A 21,914-nucleotide genomic window follows, 5' to 3' on the forward strand; every position below is an offset into this window, starting at 1 on the left:
GCTGGTTGGCACCACTCAATTCCCTTGCCTTTGCTGACTACAACGCGCCATCGGACACACCTTGCTTCGCTCGAACTACCAACTTCCTGTCAACCACGTTCTCTGCTTTTTCTATCACCTCTGTGGATTTTGCCCTGTGCTCAGGACTTGCATGCTTTGTACCTAGCTTTCCTTCAGATATACATTTGTTGTGTGGCCCGTTCTTCCATCATCTTCGCTGACCTTCTCCGACACACCCTGATCAAAGCTGGTTCCAGATTCTGGCCGCTGACTCGTAACTCTCTGAGCTACATTCATAGCTCAAAAAATGCCCGCAGAAAAGCGCTCTCTGAGGTCCAACAGGTCGGACGCCTCTGCAAACGGCGAGAAGGCTCGATCGAACTCTCAAAACTCCGGCTCCAGCAAAGATAAACCCGCTGCTGCGGCCCGTTCAACGGCCACCCGAAGTAAGGCGTCCCAGAAGGCAGGCTCGGAGAACAGAACAACGATGCCCGTCGACAAATCGCAAGCGAACGGCACCGATCCTGTTGAGAACGGTGTTCACGGGTCTGAAGATGTGGAGATGGGAGGAGACGGCGCGAATGGCTCAAAGCAAGATCATGACGGCGACGAGGAGATGACCGTGGTTGTACCCCCTTCAAAAAGTTCCAAACATTCCGCAGACGTTGCAATGGGTGGAACAGAGAGCGACGAGATGCAGGCTTCGGAAGGGATTGATCTCAAGGCCAAGGCATTGACAGGTAACTTGGATCTTTAACCCCTTGTAGAACAGCTAGTCACTGACCTTTTGACGTCAAATAACTAGATATCAAGAACAATTTTATCCTGCTAGAGCGAGCCGTTATGCACTTTGACCCACGATTTACCTTGCGAGTGCTTCGAACGATCTCATCAATGCGGAAACAGCTGTCTGCCGAGTTGCTCGCTCAAGTGGTTGTGGAGACATATCAACGTTCTGATTCAAGAGCATCATTTTTATTAAAAGCCCTGGGCAAAGAGGCTGCATTCGATGCTGTACCCAACGATACCTCGATGGACGTTGATAATGGGTCAAAGAGTCCCAAGTCTGGCATCCCGAAGGAGATCATACCGGAAATAGACATCTATCTCTCGATTCTTATTCAAATATATCTCTACGACACTGAAGAAGTGCAACACGGCGCAGAGTTTTCGAATGCCCTCGTGGAAAAGCTTCGGACATTAAACCGCCGGACTTTGGACGCTTTGGCGGCTCGCGTATACTTCTACTATTCCCTATTCTACGAGCAGATTGCTCCGCTTCCTCCGTCGCCAACTGCTGCAGTCATTTCGATTCGCCAGCCGCTTCTCTCAGCATTACGGACTGCAGTTCTCCGGAAAGACGAGGATATTCAAGCCACCGTTACAAACCTTCTTCTTCGAAATTACCTCTTGACCTCTCATATCTCCCAGGCGGATCTGTTCATCTCTCACTCTGAATTTCCCCAGGATGCCTCGAACAATCAGATCGCGCGCTATCTTTACTATCTTGGCCGTATCCGAGCCATCCAGCTACGGTACACCGAAGCTCACCAGCATTTGACGACCGCCACTAGAAAATCGCCTTCAACCCACAGTGCTGCTGGATTCTACCAAGCTTCGAATAAACTTCTTGTTGTTGTGGAGCTGCTTATGGGCGACATTCCTGATCGTGCGATCTTCCGCCAGCCCGCTCTCGAACGTGCCATGTACCCTTATCTCCTACTCGTGCAGGCCGTTCACGTGGGTGATCTGGATGCTTTCCTCAAGGTCGTGCAGAACCACGGCGCTACTTTCCGGAAAGATGGCACATATACTTTGATCCTTCGGCTCCGTCAGAACGTGATCAAGACGGGTATCCGTATGATGTCGTTGTCTTACTCGCGGATCTCTCTTCGAGACATCTGTCTTCGTTTAGGGCTCGACAGCGAGGAGTCTGCAGAGTACATCGTAGCCAAAGCCATTCGTGATGGCGTCATCGAGGCCACTATAGACCATGAACACGGTTATATGAAGAGTAAAGAGGTTGGCGATGTATATGCTACCCAGGAGCCGGGTGAAGTGTTCCATGAGCGTATCCAGGCCTGTTTAAATCTTCACGATGAGAGTGTCAAGGTATGTACCCCCATTCTGCCAGCCTTTTAGTCAATTGGTCGTCTGATCTAACCCGTTTATAGGCCATGAGGTTCCCAATGAACCAGCATCGCCTGGAGTTGAAGAATGCCCAGGAGGCTCGTGAACGGGAACGTGAGCTGGCCAAGGAGATCGCGGAGGGAGACATGGATGACGATGACGCAGGTGGGGATTTTGATGGCATCTAGTTGAAGTGTGTGTGAGTGAAGAGGACTCTATCCTATTCCTCTCGCTACTCCAACTCGGCGTTATTCCGGATCGCATTTCCCTGTCGTGTGTTTTTTGTATCCTGCCTCCATGCCCTTCCTTTCTGCGCCGTGTCTTATCTCTTTTGGCACTACATCTACAACCGGTATGGATTCGTAACCATCGGCAGCCTGTCTTACATTCTGGTGGTTTTTCATTTTACGGGAGAGTCAAGAGGGCTTGGGTGTATGTACAGTCGCTTTGATTAAGTCGGTTCTTGTCGTCCATCACATAGGCTTTCGTTGTAATCTCTCCCTCTTCTCTCGCAGCCATATTTTCAGTCACAAGTTAGACAGATAGCTCTCACTGATGTCATAATCGAATTGTAGCTTTCTTTAGTTGCTTGTTGTGCCCCGGAATGGCCGGGCTATCCGAGCCTGCTCGTGGGCCACTGGGCCTCGTAGTCGCCCAGTTATCATAATCCCCGTTAACAATCATAATCAAGTAATACGGGTGCGAGGAAGAACCACAATGGAGTCCACAGTGTTGTGGTTGTGTCGCCGGCGGGCCCTGACCAGGAGCCAACCAGCTCGCGGCCTTTTGAGGGTGTCCTTGGACCGGTTGCGTTTCCGACAAAAAAGAAAAAAAAGTTACTTTCTCAACTTCCAACACTCTTCCAAGCAACTCCCCGGGTCCTACCCACAACCCGGTTTCAGGATACTTCTCTAGAGAAAAGAGACCTTGTTTCGTTATCTGTACTATATGCGCATTCTCCTGTCCAATTCACTGACGCCCCCTCCGTCATGAAAGCTCGATCAGGCCTCCGAGCCTGGAGAGGCCTCGTATCAGCTTCCACATCTTCCCGGCCAACTTCTTCGATATGCTCCCAATGCCTACTGCATACTCGAAAAAGATTCGCCTACGTCCCTCCGACGCTCTCCTTTACATATCGCAGCTACCACCCGTCTCGTCGAAAAAATCAGCAGTCAATCCTCTCCGCAGCCGTATCCACCGCACAAAACATCATCTCCAAAACCCTCCCCACCAAACCTCCGCCAGCGACTGCTGGAATTCCAGAGATATCTGTCGACCCACTGCGTATGGTCGCCAAGGAGTTGAAATTCCTCAAGAAGAACATCCGCCAGCTCCTTGGCTCCGGACACCCGCTCCTTGACAGAGTCGCCAAGTACTATGCTCGCAGCGAAGGAAAGCAAGTACGCCCGTTGCTGGTGCTGTTGATGTCGCAGGCGACGGCGTTGACGCCGCGGAGCCCGCAGGACAGACAGATCTTGAACACGGAGGGAATCAATGCCTCGATCAGTTCGCCAGCAATCCTTGCCGACACGAATCCGGATTATAACCTCTTGACGGCGCCGATGACGGGAAATGAAACGGCGTATTCTTTTGCGGAGGGCGATGTGAATATTTTGCCTTCTCAGCGGAGATTGGCGGAAATCACAGAGCTGATTCATACTGCGTCCCTTTTGCACGATGATGTTATTGACAATGCAGTTACACGTCGGTCGGTTGCGTCCGCGAATCTCGAGTTCGGAAACAAGATGGCCGTGTTAGCCGGTGATTTCTTGCTTGGCCGTGCCTCTGTGGCTTTGGCGAGACTGAGAGATCCTGAGGTTACCGAACTGTTGGCCACTGTGATCGCCAATCTGGTGGAAGGCGAATTCATGCAGCTGAAAAACACGGCGCAGGATGAGAGAAATCCGGCATGGACTGAGGACATCATCGCTTATTACCTGCAGAAGACATATCTCAAATCTGCTAGTCTGATTAGTAAATCCTGCCGTGCGGCTGCGCTCTTGGGACAGACCGCGCCTGAGGTTGTGGAGGCTGCGTATACCTACGGAAGGAATTTGGGCCTGGCATTCCAGTTGGTGGACGATATGCTGGACTACACGATTAGTGGCGAAGAGCTAGGTAAGCCGGCTGGCGCAGATTTGGAGCTCGGTCTCGCCACTGCTCCATTGTTGTTTGCTTGGAGATCGCATCCCGAGCTTGGTGCACTGGTAGGACGGAAATTCTGTCATGAAGGAGATGTTCAATTGGTGAGTAAAACATTCATTTCCCAGCTTCCATCCCATATGGCACGCGTGGCCTGTCCCCCAGAGCTCTTTCTAGAGTATTATGCTTCCAGAACCTTTTTCTACCGTCACCCTGAATAAACTGGAGCTAATCCTTTTCGTACCAAACTCAATAGGCTCGCCAAATTGTCGCCCAGTCTGATGGCCTTGAACAAACTCGCGCCCTGGCCCAAGAGTACGCAGACAAGGCTGTGGAAGCTATCAGCATCTTCCCAGACAGCGAGGCGAAACGTGGCTTGATCGATATGTGTGAAAAGGTTATGACCAGAAGAAAGTAAACCGGCAGTCTTATCCACCTATGTCATCCTCGGAGTTTTACGGCCGAATCTACCATCGTGTTGATGAAAGCGAGCCAGAGTCCCCTCGAGTTTGATTATTGTATAATCCGCACAAGTGGAAAAATAGATTTGGAGAAGAAAAAAGCAACCCAAAATTTGTCTAGATCTTCATACTTCCATCTTTAGGACTATCTTGTTGTTTAGCCCTCTATCGATGGCTTCTCACGGATTGGTATTGCTAGACTTTGTATTCTGCATACTTGTTTTGTTTGTTTTTGATAACTACGGCTCTCCCATTTGCTACCTCTTGGTCTGTAAGTCAGACTTACTTCTATGGGTCTCTCTTCCTGGTTGGCTGTCTGATTAGCTTTCATATTATTACACCGTGCCCCTATTTCCTATTATTATCCCTCTATGTGTCTGTCTTGTTTCCAGTGCTGCGCCTTTTTCTTAAAAGCCAGCAGATACTCCTGTCTGTTGTGCTGTGACTTGCCTGTACAAAACCCATGTATTATTAAACCTGGAAGGACTCCTTATGGGAGAAAAACCGGCATGGCGTACTTAGTGTCAGGAGTTCTAGTTTATGCATGGTTTTGTATATATAAGTGTTACATACAAGGAGAGAGAACAAAAGATATCACTGCTCTGAACCAGACTATGTGACTGTGATTTATGTCCAAGGAACAACCATCTTCGTTAAATAATTGGGGGAACCCCTTCCCCGGCCGGGAATTACAGGGGTTTAGACACTGGGAGAGCTCGGTCAGGCCTGGATGGTCTGGATTCGAAGATACTTCCTAAGTCGTTCATGTATTCAGGGCTCTAAATATTGTGGGCGTATTGTGTCGGTGAAAATTTTTAATGGTAGGCACTGACAGGATAAGTGCCGAAGAAACCGAGAGAACCTCGTAAGGTATATAGTAATGAAATAGCCGCTCCGACGTGCTAATCTTCCTTTCAGAAAGTGAGGCCTATAATGCCCAATATGTCACTCTAGCCTGTCGCAGACGAGGATAGGGATGGACGAATTAACGGAGAGGAGCGCCATGCGGAGTTATCGCCAAATTTATTCAAAAGAATCGCTCCGTATCCATGGTAGATAAATAAAGACGCTCTGAACGGCACGTTCTCGTGGGCGTTCATGACCGTGACAGATGGCGGATCAATCGCTCTCGTAATCCCCATTCGTCGCCGCGTCCACCATTGGCAGGTTCACTTTGAAGACAGTTGAAGGGGTATCGTCGTCTCGATCGGTATCGTCATTAACTAAGCGCACCCCTCCGGCGCTCATGGGCTGTCTCCTTGGGCTGCTTGAGGCCCGTTTCCAAGCCTCCATCAACCTCGTCTCGTTTGGAGAAATTGGCGATATTCTCGCTTCATTCGTAAACTGGCCTAGCTCACTGGCTTTGACCTTCAAACTCAACTTCGTCGACGTCTGCTGCTGTTGCTGTGCATGCTGGCGTTCTCGATCTTCCTCCCCTTCTTGCTCCTCTTCCTCCAGCCTGTGCCTCCCAAACTCCGCAATGAGGCCCCTACAGTATATAGCCGCCTGACCAGTCAGCGCGTAATCTGCCGGTACACTTCCTGCGTTATTTTTCACCAGCGGCGGTGCATTCCACTGCACAAGCAACCTAAACGCTTTCAAATTCCCCCAGGCACTCGCGTAATGCAATGCAGTATTCCCGGCGTTATCTGCCAGAGTGACATCAGCGCCATACTCCAGCAATATAGCCACGGTCCTCGTGTCTTCCGCAGATGTAGGATTCGACGTAGCACGTGGTCTCTGCTTTGGAGGCACGACAGTCGTACTCTGCGGTGTGTTGCTCGGATTGGAGGCCCGAGCTGCCAGCATTAAGGGCGTAGCTCCATTTTTATCCTGGCGATCTATGGTCTGGGGGAAAGTGCTGCAGAGAAAGTCGACACAGTCGGCGTGGGCGTTGGCAGCAGCCAGATGGAGAGGGGTGGAGGAGTCGGTGTTGAGACTTATTCCGGGAGTTGAGTTGAAGCCGAGTTGAGAGGAGTCTGGGTTGCACAAGTCATGCCCGAAGTCGACGAGGAATTTCTATATAAAAAGAGGGAACAGAGTTAGAGGCTGGAATTTTGTTGTTAACAGTAGTATACGTAGCTGGGACTCACGATGATATCAAGATGGCCAAGGATGGCAGCAAGGTGCAAGGACGTGTTGCTCTTATCATCGTAGTCCGGGTTCTCTAGATACTCAGGATTATTCCTCACAATCCGCTTCACGAGAAAGGCATCGTTCAGAAGAATGGCCCTTCGCAGGCGGATGGGAACAGAGAGCTCGACCCTGTAGTAGTCGAAGGTTAGTCCGTTCATCTCAACCAGGGCCTCAACGCTCGATCAGACTTGCATTTCGTCTACATGGCCAGCGCCACAGCAGAGATCCTCAAGAGAAAAGAGGGCGCCTGCTGCTGTGTGGGGTTATTTGACCGTCGGATTATCGTAAACAGACGCGCTTTGAGTTGGCTCAGTCCCATGGCGCAGCAGGCGAAGGTTCCCGACGCGGGCGAGTCTCGAAGCGGGCGGCGAGGTGCAAAGTGACGCAACCGAGATCGTCTCACATTTCCAACCACCAAATTTTCTACCCAGATCGATATAGGATGAAATGGCATTCAATTACGCTATTACTTGAGTTATCATGCTAGAGACGAGACGTCCCCTAACCGTCCGAGCCTCAATAATTGAGTATTCATTTCCCGCAGCATCATGTCCTGACCAGCGGATCGTTGACAGCAAGCTTCCTTCCGCTCCACCGGCAGCCTCAGCGAACGCTACACTCTCTCTGACGCCCTGGAGACAGCTCAAAAAGCTTCCAGACAATGCGTCTCGCTCACCTCCACCTCCCGGGCCTCGTATCCTTCACGCACGCCTCTCGCCTCCAGCAGCTCCTCGTATCCCGCCTCCTCGCACACAAAAAACTCTCCCACTCCCCATCCACCCTTCCATCCCCGGATCCGACTATCCTCACGTTCACGCCTCACCCGGTCTACACCACCGGCAGACGCGATCTTCCCCCTTCCCCTGACCCAAACCGCCCCCAACCTAGCTCCAAGGGCCCCTGGCTGCCCACACCCCTAGAACCCATCCGGCACATTCTCACCGCCTCCCCACCGATCGCAGAATACCATGCCACGCTACGAGGAGGTCAGACCACCTATCACGGACCAGGACAGCTAGTCGCATATACGATTCTAGATCTACGCAGGCTACGAATCGGGCCGAGAGCACATATCCGGCTCCTGGAAGAGACGGTGTTGGATGTTCTGGCCGGCTACGGTATCAAGGGGCTCCTGAGCGATGATCCGGGGGTTTGGGTCCGGCCATCTAACGCGACGGGGGTCGATACGGCGGATGATGACGCGGCGCCGAGAAAGATCGCGGCGGTAGGTGTGCATTTGCGGAGGTTCGTTAGCAGTTATGGGGTTGGGCTGAATGTCACTGAGGAACCTATGTGGTTTCTTCGACAGATTGTAGCTTGTGGGTTGGAAGGAAGAGATGCCGCAAGCCTTGAAGGTCAAGGAGCACAGGTGAAAGGAGGATTAAGCGAGGTCGCAGAGAGCTTTGTGCAGGCGTTCGTTAGAAGGGTGAACGAAGGGACCGCAAGTGGAGGGTTAGGCCCAAAGATAGACCAGGTATATAAAATAGAAGAAAAGGATACCCTTGACTAAAAAGGTATGGTTCGATCTTGACAGCCCATTTCACCAAAAGAGCCAGAAAAAAAAAAAAGGGTCAACAGGCCACTGCGAGCGGAAACAAATTGACTGGGAACGTAAAAGGAAATTCATAGAGCATACGACGGCTTTATAATACATCTTCATAGTGTCAGAGAGAAAGATGCATGAATGTCGGCTCCAAGGGAACAGATGAGCGATTAAAAAAAAGATAAACTCATCGTTGACAGAAAAAGATCTCTTCATTGCACACGCCATTGCACGGTTCATCGCCAGCAGCGAAATTTCACATAGGAGCGTCAGATACTAATAAATTCGCAAGCTTCGACCAAGGAAAATCGTCAAAGATACAGTCGACAAAAAGGGTATATACAATAGTCGACTGTCGAAGTAAAACGCCAGAAGGCCACTAAAGGGTAAATTAGGAATTCAGGAGCCTCCAAGGGGGTAATGTGCAGCTTGTATGCTCGAAAGAAAAAGAAAAGAAAAGAAAAATAGCCAATGCAACCCAATACGTCAAGAATTTGGCCACCGTAGAAATAAAAAGTCGTATGTTGCAAAATGAGGGCGAGGCGCAGGCGACAAATTCTGCGGATCGAACGAAAGGAATGATAAAAGAAATAAGCAGCGATATGGAGCTTTTCAGCTCAGTGCAGTGATTCACTGAATCACACATTTAGGACCGTTGTCTGATTTGGCAGGACGGACGGTAATTGCAACTCTGGATGCTTCCGTAAAGGCCTCGTTTACACCACGGTTTCTCATCGCAGAGCATTCTAACCAAGGTCAGTAGATAGAAACCAGACGTCAATATATAAGCCCATACCCAAATATCGTAATGCTCCGATACGTTTGGCGACTTCGAGGCCCTGGGCATACGTGACCACGTTTCGGGGTTCTGGGGTGTCTTCTGTGTTGTCCTTCTCGTTGAGCTCTTCTCGAAGATCACACTTCAAGGCAACAAGAACGATTTTTGCGCCGGGGCAGTTTTCGGCGATTTCTGAGATCCATTTCGACTGGACATTCTCTAAGGAGTTCGGGCTATCAACCTGTTTAACAACGAGCCCGATTAGCCACTGACATCATGAGGTAACAGGCCAGACTCGCGGGCTGCATCTCACACTAAAGCAGAGCATTATGACGTGGGTGTCATCATAAGAAAGGGCACGCAAACGGTCAAATTCTTCCTGTCCCGCAGTGTCCCACAGGGACAATTCCAATTGAATTCCGTCGACAAAAATATCTAAGCAAAACAATCAACGTCGGTCTCAATCTGCGGCATCTTACGGGAGGATGGACGTCATACCGTGAACATAATTCTCTAAACTGTACGTCAGCAAAGAAGCCCAGTGGAGGAGCAGCGGGAAGGGGTTTAGACGAACCAAACACAGTTGGCTCGCTGAAGCAGCACGGAAAAGGAAAACTTGTTAACCTGGCTTCCGATTGATGCCTGGATAGGAAAAGATCTTACTAGACAGTTGGGAAGAACCTAACGTAAAATCAGTGTTTCAAGGTCCCCATGTAACCCGAAGAGAAATGGAACAGTCGCGAGCAAAAGGATCATAGAATCTTACCCCCTCGTAAACACGTTCAGAAGCGACGTTTTGCCACAAGCGCCATCGCCCCTACAGCCGTTTATTCCAACCGTCAGCGCAAGGCAGCCAGGCACCAACAACTATCCCATGCGCGCAGCTCCCGGGGAGAAGGAAAACGGAAATGAGGGAATTGTTCTCGACTAACAAGAGCACGAGCTTCCGCTGGATCACCTTTTCCCGCCCGCATAAACTGAAACCAGGCATCCTGAAACACGGACTTTCCAATGAATATTTAAATAATCGGTACGGGCGACAGGGTCGGGGAGACAAGACGATTCGGATAGCGGGGTGCAAGAAATCGGCTATGATCCACACCAGGAGGCCTGATGAACCCACTGCGGATGTGTCGTTTCGGCGGGCTTCAAGGGTATTTGCTCTGATAGTTTACTGTTCGGCACCACAGGGGTTGGCTGTCACTAAGGTTGGCGCGGAGCACCGGAAGGCTTCCAGAGGTAAGGAATAAGGTATGGAGAGATGAATCGAAAATGAAAATGTTAAGGATAGGAAGAAGTGTGAAGAAGAAGAGACGAAGGAAAAGAAGCAAAGACGTGACTGGCAGGGTGTGCGAGGTGGGAGGAGAAAGTCACAGTGTCGGCGGAGAATCGAGGAACGCTCACTCAAGTGACACTATTATCTAAATACCAGCAGATGCTTTTCGCTTCACGTCATGAGAGCAACAATCAGGCTTTCGACGATTGCATCCTCTTCGTCTCCTATATAGATAAATCACTTGGCAGATCAGCGAGGACTCTCTCATTGTACAGCCACCTTCGGCCTTCTATTTATTTAGCATGGTGAGTTGTCCAACGGCATCGCCATGTTACATACATCACCCGGGAGGCTAAACCGGACAGACGTGGGCTACCGGTGGAGAGGGCTGAGAGTGCAGCTCTTCTTGTCAATTTGTTCGGCCAGATAATATTTTCATACAATTATCGTCGTTAAAAAAAAAAAAAAAGAAATTCTTCCAGGGGTGGCCTGTCAATCCGAGGGGAAGCGCTCGCTACCTATGCAGGTTTTGATCAGGTTATTGCCTGAATCTATACCATCGATCTTTGGAAAAACAGCCCGGGCCTGATAAGCGAAGACAGGGGACCGACAGTCGGTGTGCTGGAGAGGAATTTCGGGCTATTGATGGTCAACGCTCACCGTTTGATTCGAAATGAAAAAGGCACAGCAGCGCTACGCCGTTCTGTGTTCACAAATGCTAGCAAACAAGTCATGATAATCAAATCCTTGCTTCACTATAACCATATAGTACATCCTCTTGGTAAAAATGAAACTCAGACGGGATATTAGATGCAGGTACCCAGAAGCCGAAAACGCCCCTAACACCACATTTCCGAGATGCCACCACATGAATAACACTCCGACCTTAAGACACCGTCGTTAGTAATAAAATCCCACATTAATATGCCTCCTGTTCTTTCTCTATATCTCGTCTTCCCCGGCGCAGTCTATCCGCCAGATCAATATCTCCAGCGCGACGGTTGAGTCCGTTGACAAATGCTCCCTTTCCGCCGTATTTACTGGATTCTGCCCGAGCAGCCTCCTCCGCTTCACGCTGCGCATTTTCACGTGCTTCAGCAGCGCTCAGGCGTGAAGCTCGTGCGTGATCAAGCTCTTCCGCATTTTGTTGCATGGCAGCCAGCCGAGCTGCTCTGTCTTCATCATCTGTAGATTGACGATGTCTTTCACCTGTGTCTTCCCGTCGTCTTGGAGGAGAAGGTCGTCGGGAATCGTAGTGGTTCTCCCTATTTGGATAGGATGGCCCATCCCTTGATCTATAGTAGGACCGGGTCTCTTGAGCCCGTGGGGAATATGATCGACGCTTTCGATAAGGAGACGGAGATCGGCGAGACCTACCCAGAGGTCTGACGCTTCTGGATCTAGATCGCGAGCGGCTTTCCGCGTGCCAGTGTCGGTGGCGATGCCTGCCACGGCGCTCATCTTCATCGAATCTTCTCGATCGGTGCCTCGAATGGCGATCTTCATCATCTCGATGACGATGTCTTCGATGCTTTCGGTCCCTATCGGAACTTCTCTTTTCGCGCGACTCAATCCCTGCAGCCTTCAGTAGCTCCCGCCGTCGCGTGGGGTCATTCATCATAGCTTCGTATGCTGCCTGTTCCTGCTTTTTGATAGCCAGCATAGGATCCTCCCGAATCTTTGCAGCGATATCCTTCGCGTTATTTGCATTCTGCACAGCCATAAAGGAGCTCTCTCCGGATGACTTCTCCAGCTTCGAGTTGTCGTTCCCTTTAATCAAACCATCGATCCGGCGCTTTCCAAGCAAATAGCCCTCCATCTCCTCTGTTGTCCCGGCCTGACCAGCAGCGGGGCCAGAGTACATCCAGTCAACCCGATTCAATCGCTTCTTCCCACCCGCAGCTTCTTGCATCTCTTCTAATTCTTGTATCTGTCGCTCTTCTGCCCGCTCTCTCATCATTTGGTCAATGCGTTTGCGCTCTTCGAGCGCTTTCTTCTGTTCCACCCATACTCGCTCCTGGTTCTTAAGCAGAACCGGATTCCAGCTCTTCTTCAAATTGAGATCACCACCCATTTTGACGATGCTTTTGCCGGCTTGGGGGTTCGTTTGGCGTCGAAGGACGCAGAAGCGCGATGGATTTAATGGTGGCGGGTTATCTTTCCAGCCGCAAATTGCTTAGTAACGCGGGAGAGTGTGGCTAACTACTTAGATTCGCGCTAACTTATTTAAGGTTTAGCGTGCCAAGCTCCCCTCCCGTCCATCTCATGTCATTACCAGGGAGGTTCAGCGCGATCAGTACTCAATCAGCGAGCCTATATCGCTACTCTCTGGACAAACACGAGACCAACGCTCCAATTTTTGACTTGAGAAGGGCCATTGCTGTATTTCCAAGATGTCTGATGACGATTTTATGCAAGAGTCGGATCAGGAAGAGTGCGCCTTACCCTCACAATGAGCTTTGACGATACCACTGCTAACGGGGAACCGATAGGTACGACTTTGAATATGAAGACGCTGACGACGATGAGCTCGGCGACATTGGAATTGAGAACAAATATTACAATGCAAAACAAATAAAAGGAGAAAATCCCGAGGAGGCGATTGAAGAGTTCCTGGGCGTCCCGTTGTTAGAGCAAGACAAAGGCGATTGGTATGCTATGTTTTCATAGCCTGCTGGACAGGCGCTGATAACCGAGCAGGGGGTTTAAAGGACTAAAACAAGCAATAAAACTGGAATTTAAGCTGGGTCGGTATGACGATGTGAGTACATACCTGTAAGGGGTGCACGATTACGGAAACAATGGAACTCACAATTTCTCATTTAGGCTGTTGAGCATTATCAAGAACTCCTCACATATGTCAAATCGGCCGTCACGAGGAATTATTCTGAAAAGTCAATCAATAATATGCTGGACTACATCGAAAAGGGCGCCGAAGACGAGAAAGCCTACCACTGCATGGAGAAGTTCTATTCTTTGACGTTGAATTCTTTCCAGAGCACAAACAATGAGCGACTTTGGTTAAAAACGAATATCAAGCTGGCAAGGCTATGGCTAGATCGGAAAGAATACGGACAACTAAGCAAGAAAGTTCGGGAGCTGCACAAGGCATGTCAGCGACCTGATGGAACAGATGATCCCGCGAAGGGAACTTACTCGTTGGAAGTTTACGCCCTAGAGATACAAATGTACGCGAATACCAAGAACAACAAGCGGTTGAAAGCTCTGTATCAGAAAGCTCTGAAGGTCCGGTCTGCGGTGCCACACCCTAAAATCATGGGCATTATCCGTGAATGCGGAGGCAAGATGCACATGAGTGAGGAAAACTGGAAGGAAGCTCAAAGCGACTTCTTCGAATCTTTTCGGAACTACGATGAAGCCGGGTCTATGCAACGAATACAGGTTCTGAAATACCTCGTTCTAACTACTATGTTAATGAAATCCGACATCAACCCTTTCGATTCCCAAGAAACGAAGCCCTACAAAAATGACCCCCGAATATCTGCTATGACGGACCTCGTCGATGCTTTTCAACGAGACGACATCCTCGCCTACGAAGACATCCTAAAAAAGAACCAAGACTTGCTCGCCGATCCCTTCATTGCCGAAAACATCGACGAAGTCAGCCGGACTATGCGCACGAAGGCCGTCCTCAAGCTAATTGCCCCATATACCCGCTTCTCCCTTGCTTTCGTATCAAAACAACTTAGAATCTCCGTTCCCGAAGTTCAAGATATCCTCTCCTACCTTATCCTAGACGGTAAGCTACAAGATGCGAAAATCGACGAACTAACCGGCATTGTGACAATTGGAGGATGGCACGACTCCGAGAGACTGGCTGCTGTCGACATGTGGATGGGCGAACTGAATAAGTTATGGAATACTGTCCTAAGTCAAGGTGACGGGTTTAGGGCTGACGAAAGTGGGCGCATGCTCGGCTCCCTTACGGGCGGGGCGAGCCTCGGGATGGGCCATGGCGGATCACATCTTGGGTCATTACGGAGCCTTGGGAGGGGACCGCAACAAGGTCACCCGAAGCACGCCAAGGGGAAGCCTACAAAGAAGGCGCATCGATAGGCCCTGACAAAACCCTGATTTACCTCTTTGACAAGTCGACACTGCGGAACCTTTACAACATGCATGCAGTATGCACTATGCGATGCAAACGTAATTTTGGTCATGCAGCTTCGCCAGCCTCCCCTTCTTTCTTTTCATTTCCCCTCATACGTATCTTTCTCTTCTGAGGGGGAAGTTTTTCCTCCAGAATGGTACGAACATCGGTCACTCAGCATTTGCTCTATGTCAAATTGGAATACTTCCAGCTACCCGCACAACAATCAGGTGAGGGGCCTCACCCTTCAAAGCCCGTCGAGAACCAAGTTGTACAATGCACACAGCCTGGGGCGATCGAATCCACCCACCTCATCCCATGTTTTCTGTCTTACACAAAACCTTGGGTCACCCTGTTTTCCTGTTCCTGGCGGGTTTCCGGCGGCTTGCGCACCAGTGCCACCGCTTAAAATGAGTGTGTTACATCAATGGACGCCGCATGCATGTACGTAAACTCTCCGGACGCCATTTGCTGCGCCGAACATTCCGCTGCATTTCGTGCTCTCTCATAGTGTGGCAAACACTTCGATTGGCTTGACTGTCTCGGAACTCTTTATCTGAGCGGATTTTTTCTTTTGAAATGTTGTATTCAAGTTGATCAAATCCTTCCGGCGGCAGATACTCCGTACCATCATCCCAATAATTTCTTGGGAATATGGTTGCCTCGACCTGTAGCTAGGTTAGAGTAGCACAACACACGTATATTGAAGCAGCGAGCGGGAAAACGAGAAACGACATAATGGTCCAATCCCGTGATAGTGATACAAGGGCCATGGGATGAATTTTTGCGTACGGAGTAGTTTTACACAATGACATGGTGTACAGTATACCCTGCTGTACATCTAATCGGATTTCTTGAGGTGACTATATCACAAGAATTTTCTGCAATCTTTCCCCTGTGAAGTTTCACTCACCCGCAGCAATCACAATACACTCATGACAGTAAATACAAGCCTGCATATCAAAAGCAAACAGCACTAAACATGATGCTGTGTCCGATTTTACGCCATTTCCATGTGACCATCCCTTTTTTGTAATCTGAAAGCAAATACAGAGACCGCTGGACGAGAAAACAAAGCCGCATGACCAGGAAAGAGGGAGAGAGAAAGAGAGAAGACAAACATCTCATTTTCTCCCAATTGGAGGACTTGTCAAAGGAGAATTCACTATCTGTATGGAAGTATTTCCTTTTGTTTGAACAAAGATTTTTTTTTTCCCCGTTTGCTGTTCTGTTTCAGCTGCATGACGCCCAGGTTTGCATTAAGACGTCAAATTGTTACAGCATACTCCGTACTCCATATCTGCGTGGGTAGCATCCCCTTTTGGAGTTTGGACTTGAAACCCGAGGAACACATGCATATGTATGCACGGGTGGAGGCATCGCATGACATGAATAATCATACTCCGTAAATTAGCACTTGATTTCCACTTTTAACAAATTGGTATGTTGCCTTGATGGGAAAGTTGGTATTAGCATTGTCAGAGTGCACTACCTGTCAGTAGCTAGGCAGGAGTACTAGTTGATCACTCTGTCAGAGGTTTCTCATGTTGTGTAACACTGTACTGCTTTGGCCCGTCCCGCTACCGCTTTCAAGGCAGGTTCTCGTATGTATGAATGCACGCGGTTAAATGTTAATAGACCATCACAAGGGATCAACCAAGCATTGTCAATTGTACTCGTGTATTTCCTGCCATTCATATAAATTGTAGCCAGGCTCGTTTACGCTGCGTAAGTTGATCTGAAGAGATAATGATATCGGATGCATTGTCTCGTTCCGCCTGGCTACGCGGGCCAAGTGTTACAGAGAAACCGGGCAACATCATTTGGTAATAAGCATACGGCGCGGTCTTGAAGTTCGTTTCCGACCGTTTGATTGCCGAGCTGAACAATCATATCGGCTGCCCAGGCTTCAGTGGCTGTGTGACCAAAAGTCGTGGTACAAACCAATTTGTATATTCGAGCGCGGGAGGAAGGGATTTGAAATGAAGATTCAAGAGAGGCAGGTAGGCAGTGGATCGGTAATCGACAAATTGTCGGATATCCAAATGAGAAAGGTCACCGAGGGCGGTGGATCAAGCGATGCGGATGGTGCATGCTTGTGGACAACCTCCTCTCGGCTCTTGCAGATGGTAACCACAAAAGTCAAATGTCTGTAGAATGGAGCAAACAGGTTTGACTCACAACCCAATAAAAACCCAAAAGATGATCCTGTGTACGCCAATCAGCCCTAATATCAATTGTTAGCGGCGTTGACACCCAGAAACAACTGGACACCGGAATCTTGCGCTCCAATGGGCGGCGTTGCCCGGTTAAAGACTGCGCTGTCAATCTGGTTTGCTCCAAAGCTCAGAGGGAAATACGAGTACGTCGTCCAACATGGCAAAGCAACCATAGGACTTGTACGGAGTATGCGCAGTAATGGTGATGTGCCATACGGTGGGTGGAACGTTTGCAGCTGCAGGGTTGGTGGGATAGACGGTTTAGAATGTATCTGGACAGCAAAGCGAGGGAAAGCAATTACATTGGGTACGCACCTAAAAGTAACAGTTCACGGAGTACTCCGTACGGAGAAACTGTATCATGTCCGCTCTTCAACAAGCCTTGTTGAGTATGCTGTAACCTGTCAAGTCAGGATTCCTATGGTCCGCTGTATAAAGAAAAAGAAAAAAGAAGAAAAGGTCAATCCAGCGCAACCGGAAGCGAAAAGTTTCAGAAACTAAACCTTGGGAGGGAATTGCTCGAATAATACTCTGCATTATTGATCATGGTGGTCCTTTGATGTTCCTCCCCGCCCCACGACCTGAATACCATTGCATTCCATGTGTTCGCAAAACCATGGTAGAGATGGGGCTTGCACGTAATGAGACAGGCAGGAAATTCCTGACTTCATTGATATCGAGAGCCGCGAGCCTCACACGCCAGAGTGTGGTAGATAGAAATGCCTGGTAGTGACGAATTTCATGGATATCGTAGCCACCAACCAGTGGACCGCAAAGCGGACACTCGAACATGGGCATCACCCCACAATCGCATGTATTTTCCAGCTGTGTTGATGTGGCGTAGGAAAATAGCTCGGATCCAGGCATCGACAAGGATTGAGCAGGGAAGCCAGCGCTTACTCCTCCGTAGACGCCCAGAAAACGCGAAAGGGGTTTCAAGGTTGAAAGGCCCATCAGCGAGCGGACTTGGACCCCCTTACGGCAACAACGAACAAGACGGAGGATTCTCGATATCGGTACCCTGCTTTTTTTGCTTCGATGAGCCAAAAAAAATGCAGGGAATGGCTAGGATGCTGAGTATCTTGTGACAAAGTACGGAGTACTCTGTATGGTAACTGTAGTTCTCCCCCGTATTGGGACCAACAGCGTGCGTGCTCCTCTTACTATCCTTGCATTATCCAGTGAAACCACCATAACATCTGATGAAATGGGGTACAGCATTGGCTGCTCGCCTGTCTTTCACGTATTGTCATGTTGCCTATGCGCAGAGGTATTTCATTTAGTCTCCCTCAATCAGCTGATAGAAGAACCACTCATGTAGCTACCCGTGAAATCATAGGAAGTATTTTTGGGTCCTGGAACTTGGTGGGCAGGGAGGGATATCAAAATGTATCACTCCATACGTAGTACACCCTTATCCTTCACCGCCGGCTCTAAAAGAGTAGAGGCAGCTGGGTAAGCAGTACAACGTAAGAGGCGTAACACTGGCAGCACTCTGGTATGCATGCTGTGGAAGTCATTGCAGGCGCCCGCGTCACAAAATTATTTTGTTTTGGTTCGCGGCGAGGGATTTTGGCGAATGTTTTCCCGTCGAAGTGCCTGTTGCGCGTATCAAGCTTCCGCATAGCGGCCGTTTGCTGCCAGACAAGGCTCGCGATTGGTGTTCAGGGGCTGAGACTTGTTTCTCTTTCCCATTGGACCCGAAGGCGCATTAGCTCTCGAGAGCCGTATGGAAGGGGTGTTATCGATAGGCTGGAAAATTGTACCAGCAGCAGGCTGGAGCTGCTGAGGGGGAAGACGGGACTGATCCCGCTAACTCCTCTCCAAACCCGCCGCCCCTCGTTCTTCCTGCATGCACCGAGCAATCAGAGCGCAGATGATGTTGGCTTTGTGCTCTGTTGCCGACCCGCTGGCCTGGACAAACAGGTGAAGTCACCGGTCCTAGCTCTTTTCCCCCCTCTTGGCGGGCTTTCGCCTCTGTCGAAGAGGAAAAGCAATGTTTGTGGATGGGAGGTGAGGCTGTCGTCGTTTTCGCTCCGTCGAGAACTTTGGAACTCCTTTCTCCGTAAGCCCACAAAACCCGACCACAAGATTGCTCGATCGGCCTCGAGACGTGCAACGTCCCAGGCAACTGCGGTCATCCGGTTGATTTGATCGATAATACTGTATTTCTTTTCCGGAACTGCTCGTTTGCACAGTTACAACGCCGTTACCCGTGGATAATCCCTCCGATCACTTCCCAGAAGATGCTGCTGTGGTCATGATTGCAACTTGCAGACGGGCAACAGCGACAACAACGGGTTACGGCATTAGAGACACGGAATTCCTATAGCGTCAAGCTTGCGTCTGCTGCGGTCACATCCATTATTGATAAATAGCCTGTTTGGAAGGGAGAAAAGTACGTATTCCATTTCATTCTTGACACTGCCCGCCAGCGCTCTCTGCTTTTCGTCTTTGTCCAGCACGCCTTCAAATCGCCTATTTCAATCCTCGCCTCCCCTCCCCTTTAAGGCCTTCAAGCGATTGCTTTCCCTCTTCCTCGATCTACAAGTCTACAGTTGTAGCCCTCGTCTGATACCCCGTCTGTGAAATAATCGTGTGCCGTTGTCGCTCGTCGCTACTTTGTGTTTGGTCAGAAGCAGCAATGACGTTCACCAACATGTACCCTATCTTCGACAACAGCAACCTCTTCCATCCCTACTTTTACCCCTTGGTGGACTATCCCCTCGTCTATCTGAGCTTACAAGAATACGAAGTCTTCCCCAGGACGCTCGCAGAAGTTCATCCGCCTTTGGTCTATCCGCATTACATCGAGGACCCGGACCCGACCTTCATCATGAATTCCCTCCCTCCCGACGATATGGAGCGGTTCCAGAAACTCTCCAACGAGTATGAACCGGATATACAAGTAGGACCCCGATTTATCTATGTATGCTAGTAGGAGCTCCATTGCTAACGCCAGTTAGGGTCCTCTCGTCGGCCCAAAACAATCGACGGATGCAATTGTTAGCGAGTACGCGCAGGGACATCCGATCTATGTCGCGAAGACCTCTGTACGTCTGCAGGTCTGGAGACTGAAATGCTTAACCTAGGAATCTAACTGAGAGATAGGCCCTTGCCGCGACGCATTCATTCTATCGAATTATGAAAGGGGATGGCAATTGCGGCTGGAGAGGTATGGAACAAGTGATATACTTCCTACGAAAAGCTCTTAAGGCTGACGTTTGAACTAGCTATCGCCTTTGGCTATTTCGAAAATCTCTTCCATTTGCGTGACTTGAACAAAGTCGCTCAAGAAACCGCCAGAATCAAAAGTTTCAACAACTTATTGAACTCCGTCGGCCATCAGGAGGACCTCTATGAGATGTTCGTTGACGCAACTATGGACCTCCTCGCAAAGGTCTCGAAGGCCATTGAGACCGGTAATTATGACGACACGTTTCTTCTGGACGAGTTTAATTTGGAATATAATTCAACCTCTATAATCCAGCATTTCAGGGTTCGTTTTCCCCGATGGGATATGCTCTCCCTACTCGCTGCTGACTTGGATATTTATCTTAGTTGATGACAAGCGCTTGGATGCGACTGAATCACGAAAGGTATCAGTCGTTTCTTTCTGAGCCCCTGGACAATTACTGTGCAAAGGCAATCGAGACTGTGAGAACGGAAATCGACGAGATTGGCCTCCAAGGCTTAGTGGATGGCGTCATCGCCGATTCAGGCTTTGCCGTCCAGATTGCCTACCTAGATCGGAGCAGCGGCAATGAGGTCAATTTCCATCTACTCACTCCTAATCAGCCTAGCCTTGCTACTATCAGATTACTTTATCGACCGTGAGTGCCGCTGTCCCCTCCCCCCCTTGACCTAATCTAATGCACAACCCCTTAGGGGCCACTACGATCTTCTATACCAGGGGCTTTTGGGTTCGCACTCCGACATCCCAGTCAACTACCAGGTCGGATTGGCATACACATGCGCTCCTTGGTGTGGGAACGGGTTGCAATTCGACTTCAATCCGTACCTAATGGCAATTCCTTCTCTCACTCTTGATACACACACTTGCACACATCCACCACCACCTCACATATCGCATTATCTACCCCTACGTTCGGGCCCTGCATTCCATCCACCCATGGCTTTCAGCCCTCCACCGCCATTTGAGCAGCAACTTTTGCCTGGCGTGCCGGCCAGTCCCTTGCCACCTCCCCCTGATAGATCCAACGAGCTGCCAATCCGGATGAATCCCTTGGTCCGTGAACCAATGAATACTATTCCCTTGAGCTCCGTCCCTTTCCGAAAGTAAGTGACCGAATCTCCACTCTCTAGCGCATCTGGTACAATCGTGGGGTTTCTTGGTATCCCTTCATGCCACTGTTTACTGACGAAGTTTGATTTTGTAGCTCTCAGCATAACCAGGCCCATTTTCAGAACCCGGATTTCCAGCCATCGCAGTGGGACTATACCAAAGAATACAAATAGCCACACCAGTGACATGGCGGTGCCGCACAACTCTCGACAAGCGGCGTAACCCATAATGTGACACGACATTTGCTTTCATTCCTCCATGCCAGCGACCGTTTTCCATGTTTAACTCCTTTTTAAAGTTTGGCGACTAGGCGTTCTACAGGACCCCGTTGTCAAATCGTCGCTGCAGCACGTTCGCCTAGCTGTGACTCCGGTCCTTCCCCCCCCCTTTTTTTTTTTTTACACTTCTTCATATGCCAACTCGTACTTCCACTACATTTGACTACATTTTATGGTTTTCTACATGCATCGCTAAACAGTGATTACGCTGCGCTCTTACTTTCGGTTTGACACCTCCTCTCGGGCTATTTCTCCTATTTCACACCACAATGACTCGTATGATAAGTTCTTTTCTTGAGACCTCGCGTAACTTTTTGCACTTCATCCATTCCTTCCTTGCTATTTTTAATCAGATTCTTCGGTATTCTCAATGTGTTCGTTAAGTGATGTCTGTTTGCAATTCCGGCTAGCTTAGAATCTATATTGTTAAGGATGTAATGTCATTGGCACATCTCATCTCTACAGCCCCGTTTCCGAGTCGCCCTTCGGGATATGCCATTAGTACGTATCTGAATCTTTCAGCCACTTAAAGAG

At 49.5% G+C, this 21,914-nt stretch overlaps 9 protein-coding genes across 10 annotated transcripts; 6 read left to right on the plus strand and 3 right to left on the minus strand.

Annotated features, from left to right (window-relative positions):
* The first annotated feature begins 93 nt into the window (after nt 1–93).
* Nucleotides 94–2,713, plus strand: CIMG_00485 (26S proteasome non-ATPase regulatory subunit 3). The gene is made up of 3 exons (XM_001246713.2): nt 94–740; nt 806–2,112; nt 2,175–2,713. The coding sequence occupies exons 1-3, from the start codon at nt 308–310 to the stop codon at nt 2,316–2,318; spliced, it is 1,884 nt and encodes a 627-aa protein (XP_001246714.1). The 5' UTR covers nt 94–307; the 3' UTR covers nt 2,319–2,713.
* Nucleotides 2,714–2,998: 285 nt separating this feature from the next.
* On the plus strand, nt 2,999–5,545 carry CIMG_00484 (hexaprenyl pyrophosphate synthetase Coq1). Its single transcript, XM_001246712.2, has 2 exons — nt 2,999–4,376; nt 4,529–5,545. Exons 1-2 carry the CDS (start codon nt 3,120–3,122, stop codon nt 4,688–4,690), a joined length of 1,419 nt encoding a protein of 472 aa, XP_001246713.1. The 5' UTR covers nt 2,999–3,119; the 3' UTR covers nt 4,691–5,545.
* Nucleotides 5,244–7,188, minus strand: CIMG_00483 (uncharacterized protein; the record flags this gene model as incomplete). Its single annotated transcript, XM_001246711.2, has 3 exons — nt 5,244–6,752; nt 6,827–6,998; nt 7,073–7,188. The coding sequence occupies 3 exons, from the start codon at nt 7,186–7,188 to the stop codon at nt 5,853–5,855; spliced, it is 1,188 nt and encodes a 395-aa protein (XP_001246712.2). The 3' UTR covers nt 5,244–5,852.
* Nucleotides 7,189–7,287: 99 nt separating this feature from the next.
* On the plus strand, nt 7,288–8,479 carry CIMG_00482 (lipoyl(octanoyl) transferase). Its single transcript, XM_001246710.2, has one exon. It carries the CDS (start codon nt 7,531–7,533, stop codon nt 8,377–8,379), a length of 849 nt encoding a protein of 282 aa, XP_001246711.1. The 5' UTR covers nt 7,288–7,530; the 3' UTR covers nt 8,380–8,479.
* On the minus strand, nt 8,251–10,525 carry CIMG_00481. Of its 2 annotated transcripts, none has more exons than XM_004445876.1 (8): nt 10,123–10,525; nt 9,957–10,007; nt 9,854–9,871; nt 9,765–9,781; nt 9,689–9,703; nt 9,557–9,625; nt 9,209–9,409; nt 8,251–9,158 (listed from the first exon to the last, which is right to left on the minus strand). In XM_004445876.1, the coding sequence occupies exons 1-8, from the start codon at nt 10,179–10,181 to the stop codon at nt 9,043–9,045; spliced, it is 546 nt and encodes a 181-aa protein (XP_004445933.1). In that variant the 5' UTR covers nt 10,182–10,525; the 3' UTR covers nt 8,251–9,042. The 2 variants fall into 2 exon arrangements, with proteins under 2 accessions (XP_004445933.1, XP_004445934.1); XM_004445877.1 differs by having other exon boundaries at nt 9,209–9,431; nt 9,504–9,625.
* A 624-nt stretch (nt 10,526–11,149) lies between these two features.
* CIMG_00480 (U2-type spliceosomal complex subunit CWC25) lies at nt 11,150–12,566 on the minus strand. Its single transcript, XM_001246708.2, has one exon. The coding sequence runs from the start codon at nt 12,538–12,540 to the stop codon at nt 11,386–11,388; it is 1,155 nt and encodes a 384-aa protein (XP_001246709.1). The 5' UTR covers nt 12,541–12,566; the 3' UTR covers nt 11,150–11,385.
* A 293-nt stretch (nt 12,567–12,859) lies between these two features.
* Nucleotides 12,860–15,173, plus strand: CIMG_00479 (COP9 signalosome complex subunit 2; the record flags this gene model as incomplete). The annotated part of the gene is made up of 4 exons (XM_001246707.2): nt 12,860–12,900; nt 12,959–13,117; nt 13,167–13,227; nt 13,293–15,173. 4 exons carry the CDS (start codon nt 12,860–12,862, stop codon nt 14,541–14,543), a joined length of 1,512 nt encoding a protein of 503 aa, XP_001246708.1. The 3' UTR covers nt 14,544–15,173.
* Nucleotides 15,174–16,559: 1,386 nt separating this feature from the next.
* CIMG_00478 (uncharacterized protein) lies at nt 16,560–18,950 on the plus strand (the record flags this gene model as incomplete). The annotated part of the gene is made up of 7 exons (XM_001246706.2): nt 16,560–16,725; nt 16,822–17,103; nt 17,291–17,415; nt 17,510–17,812; nt 17,866–17,943; nt 18,136–18,251; nt 18,413–18,950. 7 exons carry the CDS (start codon nt 16,560–16,562, stop codon nt 18,948–18,950), a joined length of 1,608 nt encoding a protein of 535 aa, XP_001246707.2.
* On the plus strand, nt 18,657–21,775 carry CIMG_00477 (ubiquitin thioesterase OTUB1). The gene is made up of 8 exons (XM_001246705.2): nt 18,657–19,194; nt 19,563–19,704; nt 19,763–19,849; nt 19,908–19,971; nt 20,030–20,295; nt 20,358–20,629; nt 20,685–21,095; nt 21,197–21,775. The coding sequence occupies exons 2-8, from the start codon at nt 19,633–19,635 to the stop codon at nt 21,273–21,275; spliced, it is 1,251 nt and encodes a 416-aa protein (XP_001246706.2). The 5' UTR covers nt 18,657–19,194; nt 19,563–19,632; the 3' UTR covers nt 21,276–21,775.
* Nucleotides 21,776–21,914: the final 139 nt, after the last annotated feature.

The sequence above is a fragment of the Coccidioides immitis genome (assembly GCF_000149335.2).
Source record: "Coccidioides immitis RS genomic scaffold supercont3.1, whole genome shotgun sequence".
Classification (NCBI taxonomy): domain Eukaryota; kingdom Fungi; phylum Ascomycota; class Eurotiomycetes; order Onygenales; family Onygenaceae; genus Coccidioides; species Coccidioides immitis.